We start from the raw sequence: 27,910 nt of genomic DNA on the forward strand, positions 1-27,910 counted from the left end.
ATCAACTACCCATTTTTCCAAACGAATCTGGGATCCATCCTCCACTGTCCTCTCCTTAAGCCCTTCCACTGAACCCCTTTCTAAATCCCTGGATTTTACCTCAGAGATGCCTCACAAACATGGCTTCTCTTTGCCCCTACCTTAAGTCAGGCCGTTGTCATCCTCCTTCAGTCTGTTGGGTTAGCGTCTTCCCTAAACTCTGTGCGTGGGCCTGTCCTATATGTTTAGCATCCCTAAATCATTGAAACCATGAGGTAAAACTTGGAATTCGTGGCTATGGCATGCATTCGGCTCTTCACATGATGCTCCTCCCCTCTCTCTCCACACTTATATCTCACAGAGACCGTTTTAGTGGTTTCTGACAGGAATTCAGTTATACAGGAATCAGCTTACGCAGGTGATGGCAAAGCTAGGAAGCCGAACAGAAGATTCAGGGTGAGGTAATTCAGAGATGAGTCCTGGCGGGAGGCTTCCCGTACCCTCTAGAGCTTAGGTGCTGAGGACCACCCCTGGCTGACCTGGCGGGAGCTAGTCCACAGAGCCAGGGGCCACGGAGGAGACCCAGTCACTGTGGAGATGCTGCCCAACACCAAGGGATGGGAGAGAGATACTCTGGCTTCTCCCTTTCTCCCATCCTCCCGCCCTCGATAGTGTTTCTTGTTGGCTGAATCTAGCCAGCAGCCAGGGAGCCCAGGAAACAGAGTTTGTGGGGGTCCAGGTCACCCCAGCTCCATGATGCAGACCCAGGCCGGAGAGCCGAGAGTGGATCTGAGAACAAATAGGCAAATGGCTGGCGTGTTCCCTTCATTCCAGTTGAGCCACAGTTAATTATTAACCACTCCAGAATTTTTAGGCTATCCTCTTCGAAATTCTTGTATCTCCTTCATCTAGAAAGAAGAAGGGATACCTTCTTCATGAGCAGCTGAGATGTTTTCTTCTCTGTGAGATCAACACAGACAACTCAGAAAGCACTAGCTACCCATCACCTGGGCTCAGACAGGTTTTTTTGTGTGTGGTCCTTGCCACCAGGACAGTGTAACGCGTCGTTCTTGTGTCTGATTGCCTCTCCTTGCCCTGGACACCCTCCACGGCAGATGTAATATATCACAGATCTTTGCACTCTTGGGACCCAGTCCACGACCTGTCATGCTGAATCTATGAGGGAGGTGTGGGGGGTGTCATGTTCAAGGTTGCGTAGCTGGTGAGCGGCAGAGCAGGGATGGAGCCCAGGTCTCTGGTCTTGAGACATTTCCACTCTGAAATTTCGCCTGTAGTAACCAGAAGCTCCCAAGAATCAGATCTTGAAAGCTCTGGAGGCCTAGTTCCTGGGCTTATGTCTTATAAAGTATAAAATAATTGGGGCGTCTGGGTGGCTCAGTCAGTTGAGCTTCTAACTCTTGGTTTTCGGCTCAGGTCATGATCTCAGGATTGTAGGATCGGGCTCCGCGCTGGGCAGGGAGTCTGCCTGAGATTCTCTCTCTCCCCCTGCCCCCCCCCCCAATCCTGCGCTCACTCTCGCTCTCTCTCAAAGAAATAAATCTTTCCCCAAAACCCCCACAAAGTATAAAATGATTTATAAAAACATTCCGCAGTTTTCCAAACCTTCATTAATCTAAACAAGATGTTTGGGATCCTATGGAAGTAGGGCGAACAGACAGCCAAGGATGTACCTTTCTTTTTTAAACTGAAGACTGAAATCTGCTAGATGTGTGTCTTTTTTACGGTAACTAAAACCTAAACTCTTGTTGCCTCAGAATGTTAGACTGTTCATTGTGTGTTCCCCAAAAGTGAATCAGCAGAACCTTGTGAGTAAAGAACTTAAATCCTGACATCCACAGCTTTCCTTTGGAATTCCTAGAAAATTCTCAACAAAAAGTGGCAGCAATTTATGAAGCTAAAAATATGGTGTTTATAAGAAACTCAATGAGAGTCCTTGGGGAGCATATTGTATGTGATTTTCCCTTGTTTCAGGTATAAGTCAATAACTTTTCAGCAGGAGGACCACATTGCGGGTGACATCAATGGCAGGAATAAGGCACCATTCACTGCAGTGGGCACTGGTAGATACGGAGATATGCAGGCTCTGCTAGTAATTTCCGTGACTTTCTTTTCTTATTTGCGAGAACAGAACTCTTTTTACTCTTCCTGTTACATAAGCTATTATACCCAAAGGGAAGAGATTTTAATAAAATGGAGCTCTTATTTATTTCCACTAAATAGCCGCCTAGGAATGACAGAGTCCTAGCTGGAAGTGTTCAATTAATTAGAGAAATATGTTTGTAGACAAGGAAACAGCGGCCTTTATGGTCGTATTATTGGGACTCTCCCATGTCCATGAGCACATTGAATCGATTACATTTTGGGGGGCCGGGCATGGGCCCAAAGAAGCTTCAGAGAGAGGAGACAGACCCTGCCCAGGGAGAGATCATGTTCATTTATATATAAGAACACTGTCCTGAAACATCAAAAGTGTATATTATGTAGCAGAACTTAAGTGCTTATTAAAAAAAAAAAAAAAAACACCTAGGGTGCCTGGGTGGCTCAATGGGTTAAGCCTCTGCCTTCGGCTCAGGTCATGATATTGGGGTCCTGGGATCCCGCATCAGGCTCTCTGCTAAGCAGGGAGCCTGCTTCCTCCTCTCCCTCTCTCTGCCCACCTCTCTGCCTACTTGTGATCTCGCTCTGTCAAATAAGTAAATAAATTCTTAAAACAACAACAACAACAACACCTAATGAAATAAAAACTCAATTTCATCCAAACAAATACTGGGCAAGACCACAGAGGAGAGCATGAACAGGGTCGTAGATGACTCCTGTGTGCCGCCTCCAGCTGAGCTAGACACAAAGGTAGGAAGAGGGAGAATGGGGCATGGGGTCCCCAGGCCTCCGCAGGCCGTGCAGCAGGAGTGAGGACACCATGAGGTCACACGCGTGCTGGGCGCCATCAGCACAAAGACTGACAAGGCCCGGGCCCGACTGATAGGACTGTGGTTCCCAAAGTGGGCTTCTCGAGCCCTGGGGGTGCTGGAGAATGTCTTACCAGGAGAGCAGCTGATGGGCTCTTTCTTAGTTCAGGTATGTTCAGGCACAGAAACTGGCAAATTGTACATATTGGCCTCCCGGAAGCCCTTTCAGGGGGTGTATGGGCGAGACTATTTTCATGCTACTACTAAGCTATCATTTGCCATTTTTATTCTCTTTTCCTGAGCATACAGTGGTGCTTTCCAAAAGCTACCTGATGTGTGATACTGTGACACCTGAACGCAGGAGTATCACATATGAGAACCCGGCTGTCTTCTGTTAAGCCCAAACGGAGGTGCAAAACTGTAAAACAGTGACACTCTTCTCACTCATTTTTTTCTTTTGGAAAACGGCTATTTTTCATAAAAATGCTATGTGTGCTACCATATAGTTGGCTCATTATTATCTTCAAGTAAATTAAAAAAGAAATGTATTTTTTAAACTCCTCAGTTTTTAAAAAAGATTTATTTATTTATTTATTTATTTGAGAGAGAGAGAGAGCGAGAGCGAGCATGAGTGGGAGGAGCAAGGGGAGAGGGAATCCCGGGTCGACTCTGGGCTGAGCGCAGAGCTTGACATGGGACTCGATCCCACAACCGTAAGATCATGACCTAAACCAAAACCAAGAGTCAGACGTTTAACCAACTGCACCACCCAGGCACCCTTAAACTCCTCACTGTTCATCTCAAATTGGTAAATACCGATAGCTATGACCCACATAAACAACTCAGAGGTCCTCAGTTTTTTTTTTTTTTTAGACTTTATTTTTTCGAGTGGCTTTAGATTCACAGCAAAATTGAGCAGGAAGTACAGAGATTTCCCAAGACCCCCCACCCCCACACATGCACAGCCTCCCCCACCATCAACGATCCCCAACAGAGAGGTACATTTGTCACAGCTGATGAACCTATACATTCATTCATACCCATACATTGGGTAGGGGAGGAAAACCAATTTCGCCTCTACTCTTCTGAGTTCTTAGCTGAGACCTCTGTGATCACAGACAGATTAGCAAGAGAAAGACAACCGGAAGTTTAACAACACATATAACTCGTGTATTCGTGGGAGATACCCACGGAAAAGACGAGTAGCTCCCTCAGGTGGCTTGGAATTCAGGCTTGAATACCATCCTAAGAGGGAAAGGGGAGGGGAAGTAGGCCTCTTAGGGGACAGCAAATAATTTTTAGGAGAGATAAATGGGCCCTTAGAAGTCTGGGGGGATGTGTGATCGCTTATGACCAAGTTTGTCTGAGTATCACCTTCTAGTTTCTTCTCCTGTGATGAGATGCTCTTCCCTGTTGATGAGACTCCTGGAGAGGTGGTTTATAGTAATTGGATTCCCTTTGCAGGATCTGTCTTTAGGCAGATAAGATGTTGTTTTAGGACAAATACATGATGACATGTCTCTACCGCTGCAATATCGTACTGAATATTTTCAGTGCCCCCAAATCCTCTGTGCAGCTCGTATTCATCTCCCCCTACTCCATCCTAACTCCTGGCAACCTCCCATCATTTCACTGCCTCCATTATTTTGCCTTTTCTAGAATGTTCTATAGTTGCAAGTGTACATTACATAGGCTCTTCAGATTGGCTTCTTTCACTAAGCAATATATACTTAAGATTCCTCCACATCTTTTCACAGCTTGATAGCTCATTTCTTAGTAGCGCTGAGGAATACTGCGTTGTCAGGATGTACCAGCGTATCCATTCACCTACTGTTGGGCATCTCATTTGCTTCTAAGTTTTGTCAGTTATGAAAAGCTCCTGTAAACATCCATGTGCAGGGTCTTATGGGGACATTGGTTTCCATGTCCCATGGGTAGATACCAAGGAGGGATTCCTGCATGGTAAGACATGTTTCGTAAGAAACTGCTGGGGGCGCCTGGGTGGCTCAGTGGGTTAAGCCTCTGCCTTCGGCTCAGGTCGTGGTCTCAGGGTCCTGGGATCGAGCCCCGCATCGGGCTCTCTGCTCGGCGGGGAGCCTGCTTCCCCCTCTCTGCCTGCCTCTCTACCTACTTGTGATCTCTCTGTCTCTGTCAAATAAATAAGAAAGAAAGAAACTGCCAGGCTCTCTTCCCAAGTGTTGCATTCCCAACCCGCTGTGAGTGAGGTTCCTGTCCCTCCACATCCTCACCAATATTTGGAACCATCAGCGGTGGGGATTGGGCCGTCCTAGTAGGTGAATAAAACAACATTTGATGTGGATCACCTTTTCATATGCTGACGTGCCCCTGCCTGTCTTCTTTGGTGAAGTATATTTTGGATAACAGTCCTTTATCAGATGTGTCTCGAAAATATTTTCCCCCCAGTCTGTGCCTTGTCTTCCCATTCTCTTGACAGTGTCTTAGGCAGAGCAGAAATTTTTAATTTTAATGAAGTCCACTTTACAAATTCTTTCTTTCATGGTTTGTGCCTTTGATATTGTCTCTAAAAAGTCATGGCCGTACCCCAGGTCATCTAGATGTTCTCCCGTGTTGTCTTCTGGGAGTTTAATAACTTTGCATTTTACATTTAGGTCTGTGATTCATTTTGAGTTAGTTTTTGTGAAAGGTGGAAAGTCTACATCTAGATTCACTTCTTTTTTTTTTTTTTTTTTTTTTTTTTTTTTTTTAGCATGTGGATGTCCAGTTGTTCTGGCACCATTTCGGAAAAAAAAAAAAAAAAAAAAAAAAAAAAAAAAAAAAAAAAAAAAACCTGTCTTTGTCCATTGTATTGCCTTTGGTTCTTTGTCAGAGGTCAGTCGTCTATATTTATGTGGGTCTATTTTGGGGTTCTCTCTTCTTTCACCACTACTACACTATTTTGATTATTATTGCTTCGTAGGAAGTCTTGAAGTAGGGCTGTGTCAATCCTCCAATTTTGTTCTCCTCCTTCAGTATTGTGTTGGCTGTTCTGGGTCTTTGGGTCCTCAGTTTCAAGAGTCTAAAGAGTGGGAGGGAGGGTCCTGAGACCAAAAAGTTTGAGATCGGCTGTTGTAGAGAAAGAGGGGCACACAGATGAGTGTATTGAATTCCTCCGTTAGGAAAGAGGATAGAATGCAGTGGGCCGGGGAGGGGGGAAGCGGACTGAGTCTTGTCCGTCTTACTGCCCCGTTTTAGGAGCTGAGCAAGACTGTTGTGTTAGAGCACATCTCTGAGCGTCCAAATTTAGATGCTGTGTGACAGAGACAAGAGCCTGGTCTCAGAGAGAATCCTAGAGGGGTGTGGGACATGAATTGTTGTCTTCCCTTGGGACCAGAGAACGCCGGGCAGATGAGGAAGGTTTGGAATTGGTGTTTTCATTTCTCTGGAGAAAGAGGAGTCTGGGACATTAGGGTTGTGCACCTGAATCCAGTCCCGGGCCTCTTCATCTTCACAGTTAAGACTTGTTAGCTCGAAGAGTAAAGCAGGTTAAAAGGGGAACAATCACATCTTGGTTCTCTGCCCCCCTTGAAGTTCTGCAGGAAACATGCAGAGAGGAAAAGGTGGGGCTTTGGTCTCAAACCCCAGGATTTAAAAAAAAAAAAAAAAAAAATCCCCTCTTCTGTGGATCTTCTCCAGAGAGAAATCTTTATTTGCTGATCTAAGAGGCCAGTTGCTTTCTCTGCTCCAGTCTTGAGGCCACAGCCCAGGCTCAGACCACTCGGGCACCGGGCGGGGCCGGCAGCTGACTCGAGCCAGGCCCGGGGCTGGGTGGCCCCCATTGCCGCCTGCGCTGTCCGACACGCAGCTGCTCTCAGGCTCGGCGGCCCTCATGAGCTGCAGGAGATTCTTGAGGGATCCCGAGAGCAAGCCAACGCAAGCAAGCCTGAAGGCCAAGCCTTCCTGTTCCCTAACCACGTGGAAGGATGTCACTCCCAAGGACCACCCTCGATGGCTCCCAGCCTTTAGCCACATGCCGGACTCTATGAAAGCACCGCTCCTGGCCCTGGGCCCAAAGTAACAGCATTCCTACTGGGAAGGCAGGCCTGTGGTTAACTGGGGAAACCGGTGGGTTCAGAGGGTCTGCAGAGGTCCAGAGATCAGGTGTCCATGCTGTTTTATGGGAATAAGGTCCAGACTTTTCATCAGATTTCAAAGACGGGGAAGTCCTTCCTTATAAAAAGTTAAAGGGTCACCGCGTTAGTGGGCAACACTGGTTAGAGCTGTCCTATTGTGGATTTGTCAGAGTCCATTCGGTCACATGAATTCCACAAACAGTTGATTCGTTCTCCATACCCAGCTCGGGTCGGGGCTGAGGGCTGGAGACACGACCATGAGTAATACCAGGGGTGTTCTCTGTGTCATGGAAGAGCACAGATACAAATCAAATACTCACACAAATGCATGTCTAATTTAAAATCAAATGTTCCTCTGAATTTTAGAACCTGGTTCTATGATAGATACAACAGTGGATTTTAGTTTCTGTTTTTGTGCATTTGTTTATTTTTGAATAGGTACTATATTCATGTTCAAAAATTAACCGCCCCTCCACCACCCACCTACCATCATCCCTCAGCCACTCCCTGGAGGCCACACATGCTTCCTAGACATGAGTGGGTGTTCTGCTGCTCAATGAGGGTGGAGGAAAGGAAGTGGAGAAGAGAAAGCTTACCTGAGGTTATGACACTTGAAATCTGAATTATGAATGTGAAGCGAAGAAGACTGGAAGGGGACAGGGGAAGCATTCTAGGTAGAGCCTATAGCTTATGCAAAGGCCCTGTGGCAGGAGACGGCTTGCTTTATTAGAAGAATGAAAAGAAAGCCTGTATGGCTCAAGTGCAGAAAGCAAGGGTAGGAGAGGTCCAGGATGCTTCTGGGTAGAGAGGATGCAGTCTTATAGCTCTCTTAGCATTGTGGACTTTCCCCTAAGAGCCTGGGAAGCCACTGAACAATGAGAGGAGGTAACCTTCAATCACAGTTGCATTTTGCATTTTGCAAATGTTGACCTGGCTATAGTATGGAGAATGGATGGAGGGGAAAGCAATTAATGGGCTTGTTTAGTTCACATGAGAAATGATGTGGCTTGGCGGTGGCGATATATATTGCAAGAAACGTACTGGTATACAAGGTTCTTCCGAAAAAATACTAGCAAAATCTTTGTTTCCATTCTCTCAACTGAGCGGAGGAAAATCACATAACAAGAGTCTGTTAGAATGTAGTTAACACCTGGCTATATTGGGTCCAAGCGTGTGGCCAGACTGACAGGATAATTTAGCATCCTGTAAGAGGCTGATGGGCAAAGGTCTGAAGCCTCATAAAATCTCGTTAGAAGTCTGGTCCAGCCTCCTGCCTGAGCACCCCAAAGACATCTCCCCTGTGCGGGAGCCCCCCAGTGGCCGGAGGTTGTTACTGTTTGTTACGAAGTCAACAGACCGCCCATGGGGGTGATGTGCAGTAAGTAGGGAACAGTAGTTTTGATGTCTACACACTCGGTTTTCCTCCTCTTCTCCTGCCCGCCCCCTCCCCGCAGAATGGCTTACTCTGAGGAGCAAGGAGGTGTCCCCTGTGGTTTCATCCGCCAAAATTCCGGCAACTCCATTTCCTTGGACTTTGAGCCCAACACAGAGTACTGGTTTGTGGAGCAACTAGAAGAACGCTACAAATGTGCCTTCTGCCGCTCCGTGCTGCACAACCCCCACCAGACAGGCTGTGGGCACCGCTTCTGTCAACACTGCATCCTGTCCCTGAGGTGAGTGTGGGGGGACCTGCCGCTCTGGGCTCAAGCAGTTGGGTGGGGGAGGGGCGTTCCTGGGACCCCAGTGTCCAGCGCAGCCACTGGACTGGAATGGTAGCTTTGGGAATTGCTGTGGTTGACCACAGAACCGTGAACACAACGAGGGGCTCTGAAAGCCTGAGGAATCATGTTTTGGTTTTTGGTTTTTGGGGGGTTTTTTTTGTTTGTTTTTTTGCCATTCGCTTATTAATAGTCACCTTTCCCCCCTTTTTAAAAAGGAAATCAAGGGTAGTGAGCATACAGGGTTCTGTTGGTTTCAGGTGTACAACATAATGACTCAAGAATTCTGTACATGACTTGGGGCTCCTGACAGTCACCTTTTCTTAAAATGTAGACCACACCTGTTTGCATGAGAGGGCAGACCTGGAGGCACAGTCTGTGTTGGGAAAGGCCCGCATTTCACAGGCATCTTCCTGGTGGTGGCTCTGACTTTTCCTTGTCTAAGGGAAGAGGTGGTGTCCCATCCAGAAAGTGTGCCTCGGTGGGCACACTGTCTGCTTCGGTGCAGCTGTAAAACCTGGGTCCTGCCATTCTGAAGGAGGAGACCAAGAGAGATATGGAAGCAGGCTCTGGGGGCTTATTTAGGGCTCTAAGTAAGTAAGCTGTCTTCTGCCAGGCTTGGGAAGGGGATTATCTCAGCCCATTCTTGTCCCCTCATGGGGTTGTCCATTCAGCACTTGTGTGTTCCAGGCTCCTTACTAAACTAAGCTCTATGGCACAGAGAGGAAGAGCTGGAGGTCCAGGGTGACCAGGACCCCGTCTCTGCCCCCTAGAATGTTCCCGTCTAGTGAAGGTACAGGGTGAGAAGCACTGGCAGAGGACATTGAACTCTGTCTGAGGGACTTACTCTTTGACCTGCATTGTGGGGAATGAATGGGAATTTTTCAGCAGATTGGGGAGGTGCTGAAGATACAATGGACAGATGGGAGAGAGATACAGCCTTTCCTGGGGTAGGGAGTGGAATGGTGGGAAGATGAGGCCTGGCCTGCTCAGGGGTTGCTCAAAGGGATCAAGCATGGCTGGAGTGCTGGGGCTGCTCTTGGAAGAGCTGTTGAGATCAACTCTTAATTTGGCTCTATTTTTATTTTTCTCTCCAGAGAATTAAATGCAGTCCCACTCTGTCCTGTAGATAAGGAGGTTATCAGATCTCAGGAGGTAAGAAAATCCCCGCTTTGGTCTAGCAGTTGACTGGATGATGGAGAAGCCAGTGTCCTGGGTTGAACTGGACATAGAGGTTGGAGCAGTAGAGGGGGGGAGGGAGGGGCCCTTTCTTAGAGTGCACGTTCCTCTGCTGTGTGGTCAGGTCAAGCGTCACTCCTGCCACTGTTTCAGAGCTTTATTGCCCCCCCCCCCACCCAAACTCTCCTCTGTTCTCTCCTTACCCCCTTCCTACACCAGCTCCAGGTGTACTGAGTTGCTCGGAGAAATGAAACATCCATCCTGTTTCTTGGAATTCACTTTCTCCTCTGGTCAATCTCTAAAACTTCCTTCCATTATTATTATCTCTGACAATAACTTTATTAGGATATAATTCACAGGCCGTAAAATTTACCTTTAAAGGGTACGTGTTTCTTGGGTATACACCCAGGGGTGGAATTACTGGGTCATGTGGTGGTCCTTTTTAGGGTCGAATGGTCACTCTATGTGTAACATTCTGAGGAACTGTCAGACTGTTTTCAAAGGAGCTGCACCATTTTACATCCTATCCAGTAGGTTGTGAGAGTTTTAACATCTCTAGATCCTTGCCAAAAGTTGTTACTGTCCGTCTTTTTGATTATAGTCTTTCTAGGGGATACCTGTTTTGATTTTCATTTCTCTGATGATTAATGATATGGAACATCTTTTCAGGTGTTTGTCCATTTATGTATCTTTTGGTAGAAATGCTTATTCAATTTCTTTGCCCATTTTTTAAAAGATTTTATTTATTTATTTGACAGACAGATCACAAGTAGGCAGAGAGGCAGGCAGAGAGAGAGGAGAAAGCAGGCTCCCTGCTGAGCAGAGAGCCCAATGTGGGGCTCAATCCCAGGACCCCGAGATCAGAACCTGGGCTGAAGGCAGAGGCTTAACCCACTGAGCCACCCAGGTGCCCCATCTTTGCCCATTTTTAAGTGGATTATTGGTCTCTTATTGATGAGTTCTAAGCGTCCTTTATATATAGATACAAGGCTCTTAACAGATACATGATATTTTTCTCCCATTCTGTGGTTCGTCTTTTCACTCTCTTGGTGGTGTCCTTTGAAGCATGAAAGCTTTTCACTTTGATGAGGTCTTACTTGTCATTTGTTTGTTTTGGTTGCTTGTTCTTTTAGTGGTGCATCTAAGGAACTGTTTCCTAACCTGAAGATTTTCCCCCTTAAAACTTCCTTTTTTTTAGGGGTGGAGGGGCAGAGGGAGAGAGGGAGGATCTTAAGCAGGCGCCAGGCTCAGTGCAGAGCCCCACCTGGGACTCAGTCTCACAACCCTGAGATCATGACCTGAGCTGAAACGAAGAGTTGGGTGCTTAACCCACTGAGCCACCCAAGCGCCCCTCCCTTAAAACTTCCATTTAAGCTCAATTTTCTTCCTTTACAGTTCTGTTGGAAGACGTTCAAGCATCACCCCTCCAGAAAGCTCCCTGAACATCTGATCTGATGTACATGCTCTTTCTCTATATTCTTTTTTTTTTTTTTTAAGATTATTTATTTGTCAGAGAGAGAGAGAGAGAATACAATCAGGAGGACTGGTAGAGGGAGAAGGAGGCTCCCTGCTGAGCAGGGACCCTGATGGGGGACTCCATCCCAGGACCCTGGAATCATGACTTGAGCTGAAGGCAGACACATAACTGACTGAGCCACCTAGGCATCCCTCCTTCTCTATGCTCTTATGTTGTATTTTGCAAATGCCTAGCAGAGGACAGTGCTGTGTTTGTGTGTGCCTCACCCACTAGATCAGGAGTTGGCATGGTTGGCGTATTACAACATGAGATCTGCTGGGACAAATCCAGCCTGCTACCTGTTTTCATATGGCCTGTGAGCCAAGAATGGTTTCTCTATAAATCATTGAAAAAAATCCAAAGAAAGGTACCCAGGAACTCTGCACTATGTTTGCAGCTTCTCTTAAGCCTTTGAGCTATTTCAAAACAAAAAACTTATTTTAAAAATCAAGAGAAGAATAATGGTGATACATGAAAATTACATGAAATTTACATTTCGGTGTCCATTAATAATGGCTTATTGGAGGGGCACCTGGGTGGCTCAGTGGGTTAACCCTCTGCTTTTGGCTTAGGTCATGGTCTCAGGGTCCTCAGATCGAGCCCTGCATTGGGCTTTCTTTCTCTGTCTGCCTCTCTCCCTACTTGTGATCTCTCTCTGTCAAATAAATAAATAAAATCTTAAAAAAAAATGGCTTATTGGAACACAGCCATGGATATCCATTTCAATATTGCCTACAGTTGAGCTGAATAGTTGCAAAAGAAAAGGTTGTATCGTGGCCTGCAAAGCTGAAAATACTTACTATCTGACCCTTTACGGAGAACGTTTTAGAACGTTTGCTAACTCCTGGTGTGCCCTGGAATAGCAAAGTCAGTACAGCCTCAGTGACACTACCTGATGACTAATACAGACTTTTACACTATGACAGGAAGCTACTGAAAGCGTCACCCTCCTCCACAGCCCACCTTCTGACCTTTGAGCATACAAGGTCAGGTGCACCACGAGATTCTCCTGCAGCCTACTGCACGGAGCATTGAATTTCCTGACTTGCGTGTTTAGTGGCCTGTTGGAAATATGTATCTGAGAAAGCCTCTTCTTTGATGGTGCCGAATCTGATATTTCCATTCCAACCATTGTCTGGAAGTTTCTACCTGACTGTTGAGATGTATTTGAAGACTGAATTAATAATAGTTTCATTCACATTGCTCTGAAGCTTTGGAGTGTATGAGACCTATTATGTTTCCTTCTTAGGTGTTCAAAGACAATTGCTGCAAAAGGGAAGTCCTCAATTTATATGTGTATTGCAAAAATGCTCCTGGATGCAATGCCAAGATTATTCTGGGACGCTACCAGGTCGGTATTACTCATGACCAATAAATTTGCCTTTGTCATTTTTTCCAGTGGTATGTTGAACAGCTTTATGTGACAGCTCCTGGGCTAAGCATGGTATGGGATTCATTAGGTTCCTTTATTGCCAGACAGGTAATACATTTGGCTGCAGTCCAGCCCACCCAGGGCTAAGGTGCGAGTGAAGAGGTCCATTTCATTTGGAATGCATGGATGGCACACTGTCGGCGCTAGACCTAAATTGTGGGTTAGGGGTCATTGATCCAAAGACAAGATGCGGGACATGCAGGGCCCAAGGACATGTCATGTGTGGGGAACTGTGAAGAATTTGGGGTCCTCAGGTGGGAGCCACGGCAGTCTGCAGAAAGACATGACTGCAAGGGTCCCTGCCGGAAAGTACTAGCAGGTGGTGGGTGGGTGGTTCCCAGCAGCCGTGGGCCGTGGCCTGAGAGTCTGTGATCTGAGGCATGTCACGCAGACCAGATCAGAGCTAGGATGTGGTTTAAAGGTGAAGCGTTGGTATAAGCTACAAACACACGAGGCGTGGGGGGAGCAAGGGGGTGTTAAACTTTCACACGAAGCTGCCCTACCTGGTTCTTCCATCCAGCTGGGGAAGCGGGAAGCTTGGTAAATGCCAAACTGGAAATGGGGCAACAGGGCTCTGCCATGGCAGGCCCATATCGAGTTTGATCACACTGTGCAGGGAGAAGAACCAGGCATCTCTAGCTTCCAGAGCATGGCTTGGAGGCAGCTGAAATTTTCCTCTCCCACCCACACATTTTTGGAACACATTTCAGGTGATTCAGTCTTTTCTCCACCTTGCCTCCAAACCCCTTAGGCACCGAGCTTCTAAATGTGTAGATGCTTTCCCTGTTAACCCCAGGATTTATCTGGAAGTTCACTGAACTTTCTAGAACTTTCTCATGTTTTGATAGCCAAGCCCTAGAGCAGGACCTCTTTTCCAACTTTGTGGTCACGAAGCCTGAGCAGGAAACGAGGCTCAAATGGACCATCCAGCCATCAGCTTTTGTAGCCCGATCATCCGCTTCCAGAGAACAGTGGCTGGTTTCTTTTTACCTGTTTTCTCCTGTGCTTCCGCTCGTTTCTGCCCCCAAGCTGCACCCCTGCTTGCACGGTGAGGTGTAGGTTCTCCCGGTAGCGGAATTGTGATGACTGTTGACTGTGTCAGCCGGTTGGAAGGGTGGCAGCGGCGAATTTTGGAGAGATAGGGATTTCAGTAGTCCCTCTTTGTTTCTTATTGCTAGAGGCAAAGGAGAGTAGCTGTAATATTTATTTCCCTCCTGCAGAAAAACTGGTTGCTTTTTCTCGCCTTCAGGAAAGGGGTCCTCAAACTCTTCTGTCAAGAGCCAGTTAGTAAAATGTTTAGACTTTGCGGGCTGTACAGTCGCTGTATCCACCACCCAACTCAGCTCTTCCCTCTGTCCCCCTGCTTTTGATGACTTTTTAGCATCACAGTAACTTGCAAAGGTCCACAGGTTTTATGAAAGTATACATCTTCCTTTTAAAAGTCTGTACCAGGAGAATATTAGAATGAGCAGTGTCCGTGTCATTGTCTCATACTCTGGTGAAACCTATTTTCTGAACACAGCCTGACCATTCCCAGCTTCTCGTGGGCCTATGATCCTGTCTGTCTTCCGTCTGCTTTTCTTGGCCCTTCTAGAACAGCTGCCCTTCCTCTCTGTTGTCATTTCCCTTCCTTTCTGCACTTAGGACACGCCGTGCTCTTCTTCCCTCTCCCCCCTCCGTCCTGGCACTTGCCATCTGCTGTGCAGAGATTAGCACTTGGTGCTGGCGGTGCAGAAAGAAATTAAGTATGTCCTTGTAGAACAGGTAGATCCCTCAGCAAGCCTAAGGAGAATATTCGGGAATTAATCTGAGAATCTGAGCTAACGGATAGTCTACACTAGACTCCCCATGCTTCCTTCTCCAGCCATCTTCCCTGTCCTCCCAACGCCTGTCGCACAAGGCCAGCTTGGCCTCTGTCTGCCCCAGCGTCCTCCTCCCTCTCCAGGCGTCCAGCGGGCTCCCCGTCCCGCTGCCCCCGTCAGTGGGGCCCACTGGCCTGTCTTTTCTGTTGCAGGACCACCTCCAGCAGTGCCTGTTTCAGGCCGTGCAGTGTTCTAATGAGAACTGTCAGGAACAAGTCCTTCGGAAAGATCTGAAAGAACATTTGAGCGCACGTTGCCATTTTCGAGAGGAAAAGTGCCTTTATTGCAAAAAAGATGTGGTAGTAATCAATCTGCAGGTAAAAAAGAAAGAAAGAAGGAAAGAAAGAAAGAAAGAAAGAAAGACGAATCATCTTTATGGGACTAAATTCTACCTGAGTGGTCACAGCGAATCAGGACATTACTGAATTTGTTTTTGTACAGAAATAGATCTAAAGAATTATCTGAGAGTTCTGTAAGAAACAAAACACCTTCTTGTTGGTAGGACCCTACTCCTTTATCATTGACAGAAGCATTGTTTGAGCACCTGCTGAGTGTAAGTGTGCAAGGAGCGATGCTGGGTGCTGGGTCACAAGGAGGTGACGATACTGTGTCCTCAGGCCACTATGATCTGACTGGAGTGGCAGGATGTAGGCAAAGGAAGAAGGCATGAGGTACCTTTTATATGTACCAAAGGAGCCATACTGATGACTCCCATAGTCTGCCTCCGGAAGGCCTGTGCCCTCTGACCTTCTTTTGGAATAACTGGAAAACTGAATTGAATTCCCGGGAAGGAAGCAGCCATCTTTAGTCCTTTCTGGAACTAGGCTCTACCTTCCTAGGGAGGGTAAGCCACATAACATACATTCCCAGAGACACAGCATAAACACTCTGAGGACATAGAAAGGAACCCTGGAAGCAAGGACTGGCTCTGTTCCATCACCCTTTCTCTGTTTCAGTATCATGAGGAAAACCTGTGTCCCGAGTACCCAGTATCTTGTCCCAACAAGTGTTTGCAGATTTTTCCAAGAACTGAGGTAACCGTAAATGATTCTCTTAGTAGATTCTATGTACGATAACATTTTAGTAACCGCTGTGGTGTGTGTGTGATCCAATCCCACAGGCTGAGGCCCACGGTTTAGAGAACACCCACGATAACCCCTTCCCTTTTTCCGGAGAGTTCTTCTCTGTTTGTATCGTAGCTCTCCCTCCACCCGGCCTCAGCGTGGCTTCCCCGTTCTGTTCCCTCCCTCCTTCCCAAGCCACCGAGGGGCTCTCTCAGGCACCCGGAGAATTGGGGATGAATTTTGGTGGCACGAGGCTGTCCCTTTCACAGGTGGATGAGCACCTCGCTGTGTGTCCTGAAGCCGAGCAAGACTGTCCCTTCAAGCACTACGGCTGTACTGTGAAGGTACGGGATGCCTTTTTGTTTCTGCCTCTACATTCAACTGTGGAATTTGTTGGGCAGGTTTATTTTACTCTTTGACCCCCTTCAGGACGCAGAAGGACATTCACTATGGAGGAACTTTAAGACGGGCCGTGATACTAGTCAGAAGTAACAGAGAAGCAGAATCTGTAGGAGATAACGTATCTACATGTAGACACATACATAGAAATTTATTTTAGGAAATTAGGTTATGTGATTGAGGGCACTGGGGAATCGGATTATTAGCAGGGCAGACCAGCAGGCAGGAGTTTCTGTGTGATAGGTTTTTTTTTTTTTTTTTTTTTTTTTTTTTAAGATTTTGTTTATTTATTTGACAGAGATCACAAATAGGCAGAGAGAGAGGAGGAAGCAGGCTCCCTGCTGAGCAGAGAGCCCGATGCAGGGCTCGATTCCAGGACCCTGATCTGGGATCATGATCTGAGCCGAAAGCAGAGGCTTTAACCCAACTGAACCACCCAGGCGCCCTTCTATGTGATAGTCTTGAGAAATGCTGCTTCTTCAGGAAACCTTAGTCTTGGCGCTCAAGGCCTTCAGCTGGTTGAATGAGGCCCTACCGCACTGTGGGAAGAAATCTGCTTTGTTTAGAGTCAGATGATTGTAAATGTTTATCACATCTGCAAAATACCTTCACAGCAACATCTAGATTAGTTTTGACCAAACAACTGGGCACCATGGCCCAGCCAAGCTGACACATAAAATTAACCATCCGGGTAATTTTTCTAATTCTGACTCCACAGTCTCAACCAGATTTTGAGACTTTCTGGAGTCATTCTTCTGATGATTATAAATCTTGGTTTTCTGATACTCTTGGTCTATCACCAAGTATTTTGAAACAGAAGTGATTTGAAATCATGTTTTAAAGTGTATTTTATTGCCTTAAAAACCATTACAAATATTTTTCAGTAAGTTGTATAAAACAAATGAAAAAGAAAAGAAAGTTTGATTCCTACCTCCCTTTAATACATTCCAGATGGGTCAGCATTTCAGACATTAAGAGATATAATGCACTGTATTATTTTATACTTTGTGTGCATCTAAAATTACTCCAAGTAAAAAGTTTTTTTTTAAGTCTTAAAAATACTAGAAGTAAAGGTGAGAAATTTTTTTTATTCTTAAAATAAAGGTCTTTCTTAGATGACTGACACAAAACCAGAACTAGAATTTTGATGCTTAACTACAAATACTTGAAACTTTAATGTGATTTCTGAAAAATACCATAAATAAAGTCAAATGGCAAACCACAAACTAGAGGTAAATATCTCCAACATCTGACAAAAGACAAAAAGGGCATTTTCTTTATATACAAACATTCTTACATGTAAATAGCTTATTTAACTTAATAGAAAAATAGGCAAAGGAATATATGAGTAGTCCCAGAAAAAATTCAACTGAGTAATAGATGTAAAAAAAGACACCCCATCTCACTCCTAAATAAGTATATATTATAACAAGAAATACAACTTTCACCATCAAATTGACAAAGATTAATACAATTTATAATATCCAACTCTTTTTGAGGGCAGTTTGATTACATATATATGAAAAGTGAGGGGTGCGTGGCTGGCTCAGTCAGTGGAGCATATGACTCTTGATGTCAGGGTCATGAGTTCAAGCCCCATGTTGGGCTTACAGATTACTTAAAAAAAAAAAAAGTAAATAAGGATGTCTTTATTTAAAAAAAAAAAAGTGAATCCACACATTGACTTTATAATTCTATCGCTAGGAATTTTCACAGATACTCTAAGTACACAATGATTACACATATACAAACACCCTCACTCAGAGAAATTTTCATAGCAAAAAAAAACACCAAAAACTAAAAACCTGTAAGCCCACCACTGAAGTGCTGACTATATAATTCTATATATTTATATTTTGGAATATAATGCATCTGATAAAAAGAATAAGGTATGTATTTTTAAAAACTGAATATGCTTATGATCTCATTGAGTTAAAAGTGTATACATATCGTCGCTGACTCTGGTGAATGAGAGACTAGGGAATTGGGGGTGGTGTTGGGGAGAAGGAGACTTTTGTTTCTCATTCTATATCTTGGTGTATTGCTTGACATAAGCGTACATTTATTTTAAAAACCTATATGAAGAAAATGTATTTGTGAGAGCCTTTTAAAGAAATCAGTGAAGAGTCCATACCTTTTCACATATCAAACCTGTGATTATCTTGGCTGCAAAAACGATAGGTTTACCTTTTTAGCGCACAATTTACAGAACTGCTTTCCAACTCTAGAGAGATCTTGACAGTTAGTTCTAAACTCCCAGTTGGGCTGTCCTCTAGAACTCTCCTCAGTACCAAAGCTGAGGATGAGATTTGTTCTTCTCTGGACGGGGGGCCAATCCTAAACTGAAGAGAAATTGATGGTAAATGTATGCATAGGTCCACGGGATCACCTGGAACACCTAACATTTGCTTTTACTAGTAATCTAGGCACTTTGCAACTCAGTATTTTAATGATTAGGGAAGAAGTCACCCTTTATTCTAGCAAACATATCCTTGGATTTTTGAGGGCAACAAATTTGTGCGGACTGAAACTGCCATCAGGTTGCATACCTTTGGCCTTTGGTAGAAGGCAGCATGGAAATGTGTGCTCTGTAGGAGACAGAACTCACTTGGGCTTGACACTGATCTGAAGCTAACCATCCAGGAGATCAGTTTTATGGGGGACTCGTTGAGAGATGATAACCATATGTAACCTGCAGTCCTAGATTCCTAGCGCACAGAAGGAGATCCGCTTTGAGAATTTGACCGTGGCCCAATTCTCTGTTTCTGTAAGTTTAAAATGGTCTCATAGACACCTTAGAATCCTAGAGCTGGAAAAGGGACCAGGAGGGGCTATTTCTTCCTGCAACCCACCTTTAGACAAGTAAGCAGAGTTGTCACACTTCTATGTTAGTGGAATATTCCTCCACTACCTTGATTTTTGGAGTCTTTCAGCAGCCTGACTTCTTTTCCTCTTCTTCCTGAAGGATAAACGGGGGATCCTGCAGGAGCACGAGCATTCAGCCTTACGGGACCACATGCTTCTGGTTTTAGAAAAGAACTTCCAGTTAGAAGAACAGGTAACTATTCAAGGGTTCGCACGGAAAGGGAGGCAGCGCAATTGTTAGGATTGGTAACTGTTGGTATTTTTATATCCTCCTAGGTTTCAGTACAAGTCAACTGGAGGTAGATGTTTTTCTACTAAGTGGCCAGGCAGACTCATAGGAGTATAGAACACTAGAACTGGAAGGTGCCTTTGAGATGTTTGGGTCTAACCCTCTCATTCACCAGATGAAGTGACTAAGCTCAAAGAAATGTTGATGTGTTTGTAACTTGTAAGTGTTTGTAACAAGTTTGTAACTTGTAAGTAACTTGCAACATTGAATCGCAAACCCGTGTCCCCTGATTCTCAGTCCAGTGCTCCGCACGAAATACTGTATTTGCTCTCTACAGCCTAACCACATGCCTTGTGGTTAATGTTTGGCACCTGGTAGGTGAAGAGTAGGTGTTTGATGTTTTGGAATTAGACCAGTGTTACTCTGAAACAATAGTTGACAAATCTGTTCTAGGCATTATGGGTTATATATATTTTGCAGTAAGTCTTAACTCCTGCCTCGGAGAAGCTGGGCAGCCCGATGGTGCACACAGAGCTCTTTATTCACTGAGTTGGGATTAGCAAGTGAAATTGTGTGTGCATATGCCTGCCATAGTCGCTGGAATATTCACCATGGACCTCAGTAAATGCTGATTCGGTTGAGTAATTATTATAAAAGTTAATTGTTTTGTTAGAACATCTCAGAGGATCAGACTTCTCAAGCCCGTGTCAGGAAAGAGGGAGCTGAATTCTACTTTTGCCAGTCATTTTCTGATGTCTGGTTCTGTATTAAAGGAGGTGTGTGAGTTTCAAGGTCAGATCTTGGAGAAAATTGGGAAGACCAGTTAAACTGTGACTTTGGTACAGGGCACTCTGCCTGGTAACCATTCCCAATATTTTCTGTACCACTCGCCCCATGCATCCATCATCATTCATTCGTTCAATAGGCACCTGCCGTATGAGGTTAGTTGCAGGCATGAGGTTAGTTGAGGTTAGTTGCTAGAGATTCTGACTGAAGGAGGACACAGCTTGCACGACAGTGCAAATAGATAAGATGTTGTGCCCCAGGACACACTGTGGCTCAGTCTGGGATACGGAGGCTGCAGCATTTTCCTCTGTGGGAGTTGGGGAAGGCTCTTCAAGGGAGCACATTGGAGTTTCACTTTGAAGGAAGAGAAGATTTGTCAGCCTAAATGTTGTGGAAAGAGGGCATTTCAGAAGAGGAAAGACAGGGAGGCATGAGGCTGATGGTTCAAGGAATGGGGGTTTTGGGGTGGCGAGGCTCCTGAGTGTAAGCTGGGGGAGAGCTGGAGACTGGTATGTTGGGTCCACATTGCAGTGGCCTTCTGTGTGAGCTAACAAGTTGCAGATACTACGCATTCGATTATTATTCTATTTTTAAAGATTTTATTTTTTTATTTGACAGATAGAGATCACAAGTAGGCAGAGAAGCAGGCAGAGAGAGAGAGGAGGGAGCAGGCTCCCTGCTGAGCAGAGAGCTGGATGCAGGGCTCGATTCCAGGACCCTGGGATCATGACCCGAGCCCAAGATAGAGGCTTAACCCACTGAGCCCAGGCGCCCCCATTTGATTATTTTTTTATTCATTCATATTCTGCCTTGTTCTCAGAAGGGATTTAAGGGCCAAATATTTGTCAATAAGAGGAAGCTAATAATGGAGGTTTAAAATGGGAAAATACAGATTTCCTCCACTATGGAAAAGCAGAGCCATCCTATGAAACTGTTCATAAGCTGAAGGGGTGTAAAGCAAAGAAGCAGTTACGATTTCTTAAAAGTGGAAATCCTTTTTGATTTTTGGTTAGTGAGAGCAGGTGCTAACATTCATCTTTCATAAAAGCAAAGTGGCATTATGTGAACTTTTGGATAGTTGGGGTAGATAAGGACCAGTACGTGGCCACCTAATTATTTGTTTGGCTTTAAAAAGTAAGCTAGCTGTGGGGCACCTGGGTGGCTCAGTCTGTTAAGCGTCTGCCTTCGGCTCAAGACCTGATCTCTAGGTCCTAGGATCGAGCCCCACATTGGGCTCCCCGCTCAGTGGGGCGTCTGCTTCTTCCTCTCCCTCCGCCTCTCCCCCTACTCATGCTCTCTTGCTCTCTCCCAAATAAATAAATAAATAAATAAATAAAATCTCAAAGCAAAAAAAAAAAAAAAAAAAAAAAAAAAGACAGCTGGTCATAACATAGAAGATGGATAGAGGGAGAGAGAGTGTGAGGACAGGGGACCGGGCCGCGGGATGCTGTACTAACCTAGACAGTGCAGCGGGGGAGCCTGGCAGTGGGTGGGGTGGGGACTCCAGAGCCAGGACACCTGCTTTCAAGACCTGGCTCCTTACTTGCCCTTGGGTTTGGACCAGCTGCTTACCCTCTCTCTTTCCTGTCTCCTCATTCATAAAACGGGGCTGTGGTGAAGGTTAAGTGAGCCAATATATTTAAACTCCGTTGAGTGCCATTATCATAAGCAGCTCAGTTATCATATGCCATTATCGTAAGTGCCATTATCACACAGCTTGCCTTAGGCGAAGGCAAGCTCCTGCAGCTGGCGGTGCTGGTGGTGATGGTGACAGTCAGCCGAGGCGGTGTCTGTGGGGATGGGGAGGGCACGGGGAGAGGTCAGAATGGCAAGCTGTAAGTCTAGAATAGGTGGAGGACATGGTACTTATTACCTGAAATGGGCACTACCGGAACAGGAGGAAGAGGAGAGGAGAGGGTAAGGAGAGTAAACACCGAGGTTTACTTTCCATCAGGAAGATAGGTCTGCCGTGGAGGCGGAAGTCAGCTCTCAGGGTCGACCTGGAAGGTTCCGGGGCCAGAGATCACACGGTCGTTGCAGCCATTTGTGTATTCTCTTATAAACGTGTATCAAATGCCCTCTGGGGGCCAGGCACTGTGCGAGACTTTGGGGAAGAAGAATTGAGTGAGATGTAGCCTCAACAGTTTAGTGGAGGAAAAGGAGCGAAACAACCCCAGAAAGCAATACGGGTAATGAGGGTAAGTTTCGTGCTAGAGTGTGGCCAGGGGGTCTTGGAATTTGACAGACAACCTAGCTTGGTGGTACCGGTGAGGAAATATTTCTGAGAGAAAGTGCCCTTGAGCGGGGACTGAAAAATTGGTGGTTTCTAGATGGAGAAAGAAGCATCGGAGGAAGCAGGACCCAATGGACAATGGACGTGTGTAGTCTTGCTGGGCAGGGCACATGTGGAACGTGGTTGGGCAGGAGGCTGAGAAGGTAGCCAGGGGCAGATCATGTAGGGCGTGTAACTAGCCTCATAGTCAAGGAAGAGGGGGCGGTGACAAGACGACATTCGTCCCTCCATATTACTCTGGTTGCGGCATGGAGGATGAATTTGAGGAAAACAAGACTAAAGAAAGGGAGAGCATCGTTCATTCATAGAATCACTTAACAAATATGTCTCAAACACCTGCTGATGCCGGGCACCAGACCAGTTCCTAGGGTTACAGTGAACCGTGGGACCCGTGTCCCAGTTCCCATAGAGTTTCCCTTCTGGAAGGACCATGAGGGATGGTGTAGGACCAGTTGGGAATCTGTGGTCACAGCCCAGGTGAGAAATAATGAAGGCTAAAACAGGCGTTGAAATAAGTTGAAACAAGAAGTGGATATAAGAGTCGTGTTCGTTTTGTTGCGTGTTGGAAGTCGAAGTTGGTAAGTGTTGATGACTGAATGGATTAGGGTATATGAGAAGAGCCGTCTCGGCTCACACTAAGGCTTTGGTTATTTCCCTCCAATACGTTACAGATTCTAAGAGCATAACATGATTTGCCTACCACTTGCTAAGCTAGCTGTATGCTGTACAGGTTACTTAAACTCTCTGCCTCTGTTTCCTTGTCTGTAAAATGGCACTGATAGTCATACCCCACTCATGGGGTTCTTTGAGTACTAAAAGAGCTAATGAATATAAGGGTAGGACAGACACTCAGCACATTTCAGCTGTTACTACTGATACTGTGCAGAGAGCATCTATTGTGATGTGGTGATTGGTACTCTGTGGTTGTTACAAGTGCGCTCTGAGTGAATGAAGAGAACCAATTCTGAAAATTTAGTCAAGTGATGTCACTGTCGTTAGATGAACCATCAGAGCGGGTTAAGTATAGAAAAGGCTGGCGAGAAATCTGTGCATCTGTTTGTTTGTTTGTTTTTTTTTTTTGAAGTGCCCGAAGATATTATATAGGAGACTCTAAAAATGTATATATGTGTATATATTTTTCTAGAAACACTTTCTTACCTGCAATATTTTCCTAGACATATATTTACATTATTTTAATTTGTATCCATGCATTTAAATGATCTCATTCACATTCCTGTTACTAGATTTCTGATTTATATAAGAGCCTAGAGCAGAAAGAAAGTAAAATCCAGCAGCTAGCAGAAACTGTAAAGAAATTCGAAAAGGAGTTCAAGCAGTTTGCACAGCTGTTTGGCAAAAATGGAAGCTTCCTCTCAAACATCCAGGTGAGAAACGGCCTCTCTACTCATAGCCAAGATTTAGCCTTCAACTGGCAGTCCAAGTTTTTCTTACAACTTCTTAAATGGAGATAATTTCAAATGTAAAGAAAATCTACAAAGATAAGCTAGTGCTTAAAAATGACTGTGTTCTCTCAGATTTGCTCATTGTCAGCATTTTGTCCCATATCTCTGTCCGTCTCTCTGTGTGTTCTTTCTGAACCATTTGAGAGTAAGCTGTGTATATCAGGGCCCTTTATCCCTACAAACTTCAGTGTATTTCGTAAGAATAAAGATCTTCTTTCACATAACCCCAATATTTAACAGTGTCTGTACATGTAACATTGATATAATACTTTTATATAATTTAGGGCAATTGGGGTTGTAATTAATACTGGGCCAGTATTAGTCCTTTGGTGGCAAATTCTTTGAGAGAATCTATAGTTCTGCATTTTGCAGTCAACAAAGTGAAACTATTCATTCCCTTGGGAAGAAGATGCCTTAAGCAACACTAAAATATAGCAAAAATGATTTTGCAAATCGTGAAGGTTAAAGAACCATAAACACATTTCTGATGAGTATTGTCTCTGTTGTAATTACAAAATTTATAGTGAAAAAGATTTTAAGACATGGGTATGGGTTATATTTTTGAAATGTAGACTCTCCCAGAAAAATGCAGCCCATGTGTTTTCTATACTTGTGTGTGTGTGTGTGTGTGTGCGTGTAGAAAAAAAAAAAGGGGGGAAATCCCTGCCTACCCAAAAAAAAGAAAAGAAGGAAATCCTTCCTATGGTTTTTAGCTCAATTCTGACCTTTTTCTAACCCAGAAACCCTTCAGAGTTAAGGAACTGAGGGGCAAGGCGGGGTGGGGCTAACACAAGTCTAGTTCTGTTCAATTTCTTCCATCCGTGGAGAACAATCACAAGTTCAAGCCCTCCCTCAGGGCACTTCCTACCCCCTCTAGTGCTCCGGCCCAACGGGTGGGTCTCCTTCCAGCTCATTCTCTGCCTTCTAGCAGAGTGGGAATGGATCAGGAGAGTAGCCTCTAAGAAGGCAGTTGTAAGGCAAGGGGAGAGACAACAGAACAGAGATACAAACGTAGGTTAGAGAACCAAATGGCAAGAAATTGAGGGCGGAGTCAAAGTCAGATGAAGAGAAGTTCAACGATTTGGAAGAGGAGCTGGGACTGGGTCGGGGAGGAAGATAGTAAGTTCATCTCTCTGTGATCCTCCCTGAACTTTTCTGGACTGTGCCTTTTTCGTTTCATTAGTGGATTAATTAAATTTGAAATGTTTGAGTTGAAAACCTTTAATTTCAGTGAGTTAATTACTAAGATAGTAACAAAAAAAAATTTTTTTTTGACATTATGATCCATGTTGTACTGAAAGGCTCTCTCCAGTCACATTGACAAGTCAGCTTGGCTAGAAGCTCAAGTGCGCCAGTTACTGCAGATGGCCAACCAGCAACAAAGTAAATTTGATCTGAGGGCTTTGGTGGAAGCGATTGATACAGTGAAACAGAAAATTACTCTGCTAGAAACCAATGATCAAAGACTAGGTATGTGTCATGTTTTACTTGTCTTTGGATGATTCTGTGGTCTGCATCTAGCCAGATGGAGAGTCCCAGCTGTCCAGGATAAACAATGGCCGAATCTGGTACTTGGGAAACAGAACAGCATGAGACTCTGGCCACTCCAGGGGCGGGGCCGGGGGAGGGTTGGGGGTGGGAGTGACAGTGGGTGATGAGGGGGCGCTGGAATAGGCAGGGGGTGGAAATGGGCCAGGAAATTCCAGAAACAAGGAGTGGTGGTTTTTTAGGAGAGTGGCAAGTAATGAGAAAGCTAAGAGAGAGAGATGTGGTGGAAACTTTAAGTATAGAAAAATATAAAAGGGTTTGGCTCTTTAAAAGCCTTCCAGTGATTAAATAATGAGCCTCACCTTGCTAATGCACGCTAGTTCAATGCTGGGCATCTCCTTTACACTTTGGTGAGCTTCTGTTCAAGAGTATGAATTTCTCTACTCTTGCCAAGACACGGGATTTATTGAGCTAACTATTAATACAAAGGGTCCATTGGTGGACAATGAATTTGATTCATCTTTAGGATGTCAGAATTTTATCAGTTCTCTTCAGATACCAGAATTCCACTTCGGGCAATTTCTAAAGACAGCTTTGAGGCCTGTGGTATCTTTTTTTTTTTCCCCCCTTCGCAGTTGTTCTGGAAGGGGAGACTAGCAAACACGATGCCCACATCAATATCCACAAAGCCCAACTGAATAAAAATGAAGAACGATTTAAGCTGCTAGAAGGGGCCTGCTATAACGGCAAGCTCATCTGGAAGGTGACAGACTATAAGATGAAGAAGAGGGAGGCGCTGGACGGGCACACGGTGTCCATCTTCAGCCAGCCCTTCTACACCAGCCGGTGCGGCTACCGGCTCTGCGCTAGAGCCTACCTGAATGGGGACGGCTCCGGGAAGGGCACACACCTGTCGCTGTACTTCGTGGTGATGCGAGGGGAGTTTGACTCCCTGTTGCAGTGGCCGTTCAGGCAGAGGGTGACCCTGATGCTTTTGGACCAGAGCGGCAAAAAGAACCACATTATGGAGACCTTCAAGGCCGACCCCAGCAGCAGTAGCTTTAAAAGACCGGACGGGGAAATGAACATTGCGTCTGGTTGTCCCCGCTTCGTGGCGCACTCCACTTTGGAGAATGCCAAGAACACCTACATCAAAGACGACACCATGTTCCTGAAAGTGGCTGTGGACTTAACTGACCTGGAGGACCTCTAGTCCTCAGAAACACGGAGGAGGAGACCTATGATTATCACATGGACGGACTGGAGCTCAGTACACATTTGTAGGGGCTTGTAGCCCCTGATGTTTGAAGTCAGTTGAAAAACTTCTCAAGCGCTATCTGCCTTTTACATTTTACTCTGTCCCAGTTTGAAACTTATAACACTTAGACTATCCTCTCATTATTTATATTTTTATCTCTCTTAAAAGATGTCAAGTTTCTTGAAAGCAGGGTCTGGGGCCTCTCTCTTTTACTGGCGCTTGGTATGGTGTCTCAGAGCAGGCACTGTGTGGAATGTTACCGAGGACACAGAGGAAGAATTGAAAATGCTCCAGCATTTTATTATTTGGCCTGTTGATTCTAGACCTGACCATAAGCCTGCAAAAGCCATCTTTCAGGATAGGCTGTGCCCATTACACAGTTGGGTGGTGTGCTTTCAAAGACAATAGGCCTGGTTTGGACCAGACTTTATTTGGTCTAGTGCTAAATTTGTGGAAATTACTACACCTCTAAACATTTTCATTAAAAATCACCAGTGGTCAGCAAGTACAGTTTTGCAAGGCTGCATTAGAACTGGTGAATAGAGAGATTTTCATTCTTCCCATTGATTGTGTAGTGTGCGTGCGTGCGTGCGTGTGTGTGTGTGTGTGTGTGTAGAGATAGAGTACATACATATATAAATGGAGATATAACCATCCAACTAAAGGTCATATTTTATTAGTTTCAACCATGTGAAAAAACTATTTTCATATATCAGAAAAGGTCAAGTATTAACAGTTCAGTTGAGGTTCAACTGAGGTTCAGTTCAGTAAATATATATGTACCTGTATATGTATACACCTAGTTTAAAGGTATTTTGTAACAATAGTAAGTTAATATGAGGATGGGCAGAATTTAGCAAATGACAGAGAAAATGTCGTAAATGAATAAGGGAAATTTAAAACCTAGGGAGAACACCATGATTATGCCGATGGTATCAAAAGTATTCTCATCCCAAACTGATTGCGAAAAGCAGTATCTCCTATTCTTTTTGAGAGAACTTCTGAATTCACAAATTGGTATGAAAATGGGCATTTATATAAACTTGTGACTTTTCTTGTCGAAGTTGTGAGTACTTTGTGAAAACAGAGATGAATATATTCTTACACATCTGTCCGTGTGGGTCTCTCTACCAGGATGTATATATAAGTCAAAATGAGTCCTTCTGTCTGTTGTTAACCGTAAGCTGATCAAAAAAGTACCCAGTTTTCCTGAGCCGCGTCACTGTTATGCAACCAAGTGTTCACTCACACTCAAGCTGGCTCCCTCGAGTGCGTGAGGGCAAAGTGCCATGGGCCGAGAGCCCCTTAATGCAGCTCCCTCAGGTGCTGACCACGCACCTTACACCTGCTGAACAGTTGAA

General features: G+C 45.0%; 1 protein-coding gene across 6 annotated transcripts in view; it reads left to right on the top strand.

The window, feature by feature from the left end:
* TRAF5 (TNF receptor associated factor 5) overlaps positions 1-27,663 on the top strand; it is a 46,105-nt gene extending 18,442 nt beyond the window's left edge. For 4 of the 6 annotated variants that reach the window (XM_045084688.1, XM_004756850.3, XM_013058458.2 and 1 more), the window contains exons 2-11: positions 8,452-8,670; positions 9,813-9,870; positions 12,660-12,761; positions 14,857-15,021; positions 15,661-15,738; positions 16,038-16,112; positions 19,133-19,225; positions 23,585-23,725; positions 25,105-25,273; positions 25,927-27,663. In XM_045084688.1, the coding sequence (XP_044940623.1) occupies positions 8,453-8,670; positions 9,813-9,870; positions 12,660-12,761; positions 14,857-15,021; positions 15,661-15,738; positions 16,038-16,112; positions 19,133-19,225; positions 23,585-23,725; positions 25,105-25,273; positions 25,927-26,504 (1,677 nt within the window). In that variant the 5' untranslated portion in view covers position 8,452 and the 3' untranslated portion in view covers positions 26,505-27,663. Of the gene's footprint in view, positions 1-5,715; positions 8,671-9,812; positions 9,871-12,659; positions 12,762-14,856; positions 15,022-15,660; positions 15,739-16,037; positions 16,113-19,132; positions 19,226-23,584; positions 23,726-25,104; positions 25,274-25,926 lie in introns of those variants that run through there. The other 2 variants (XM_004756848.3, XM_045084690.1) reach the window with 2 other exon arrangements.
* The last annotated feature ends 247 nt before the right edge of the window (positions 27,664-27,910 follow it).

The sequence above is a fragment of the Mustela putorius genome, unplaced genomic scaffold, assembly GCF_011764305.1.
Source record: "Mustela putorius furo isolate JIRA1106 unplaced genomic scaffold, ASM1176430v1.1 tig00000785_pilon_pilon_pilon, whole genome shotgun sequence".
Classification (NCBI taxonomy): Eukaryota; Metazoa; Chordata; class Mammalia; order Carnivora; family Mustelidae; genus Mustela; species Mustela putorius.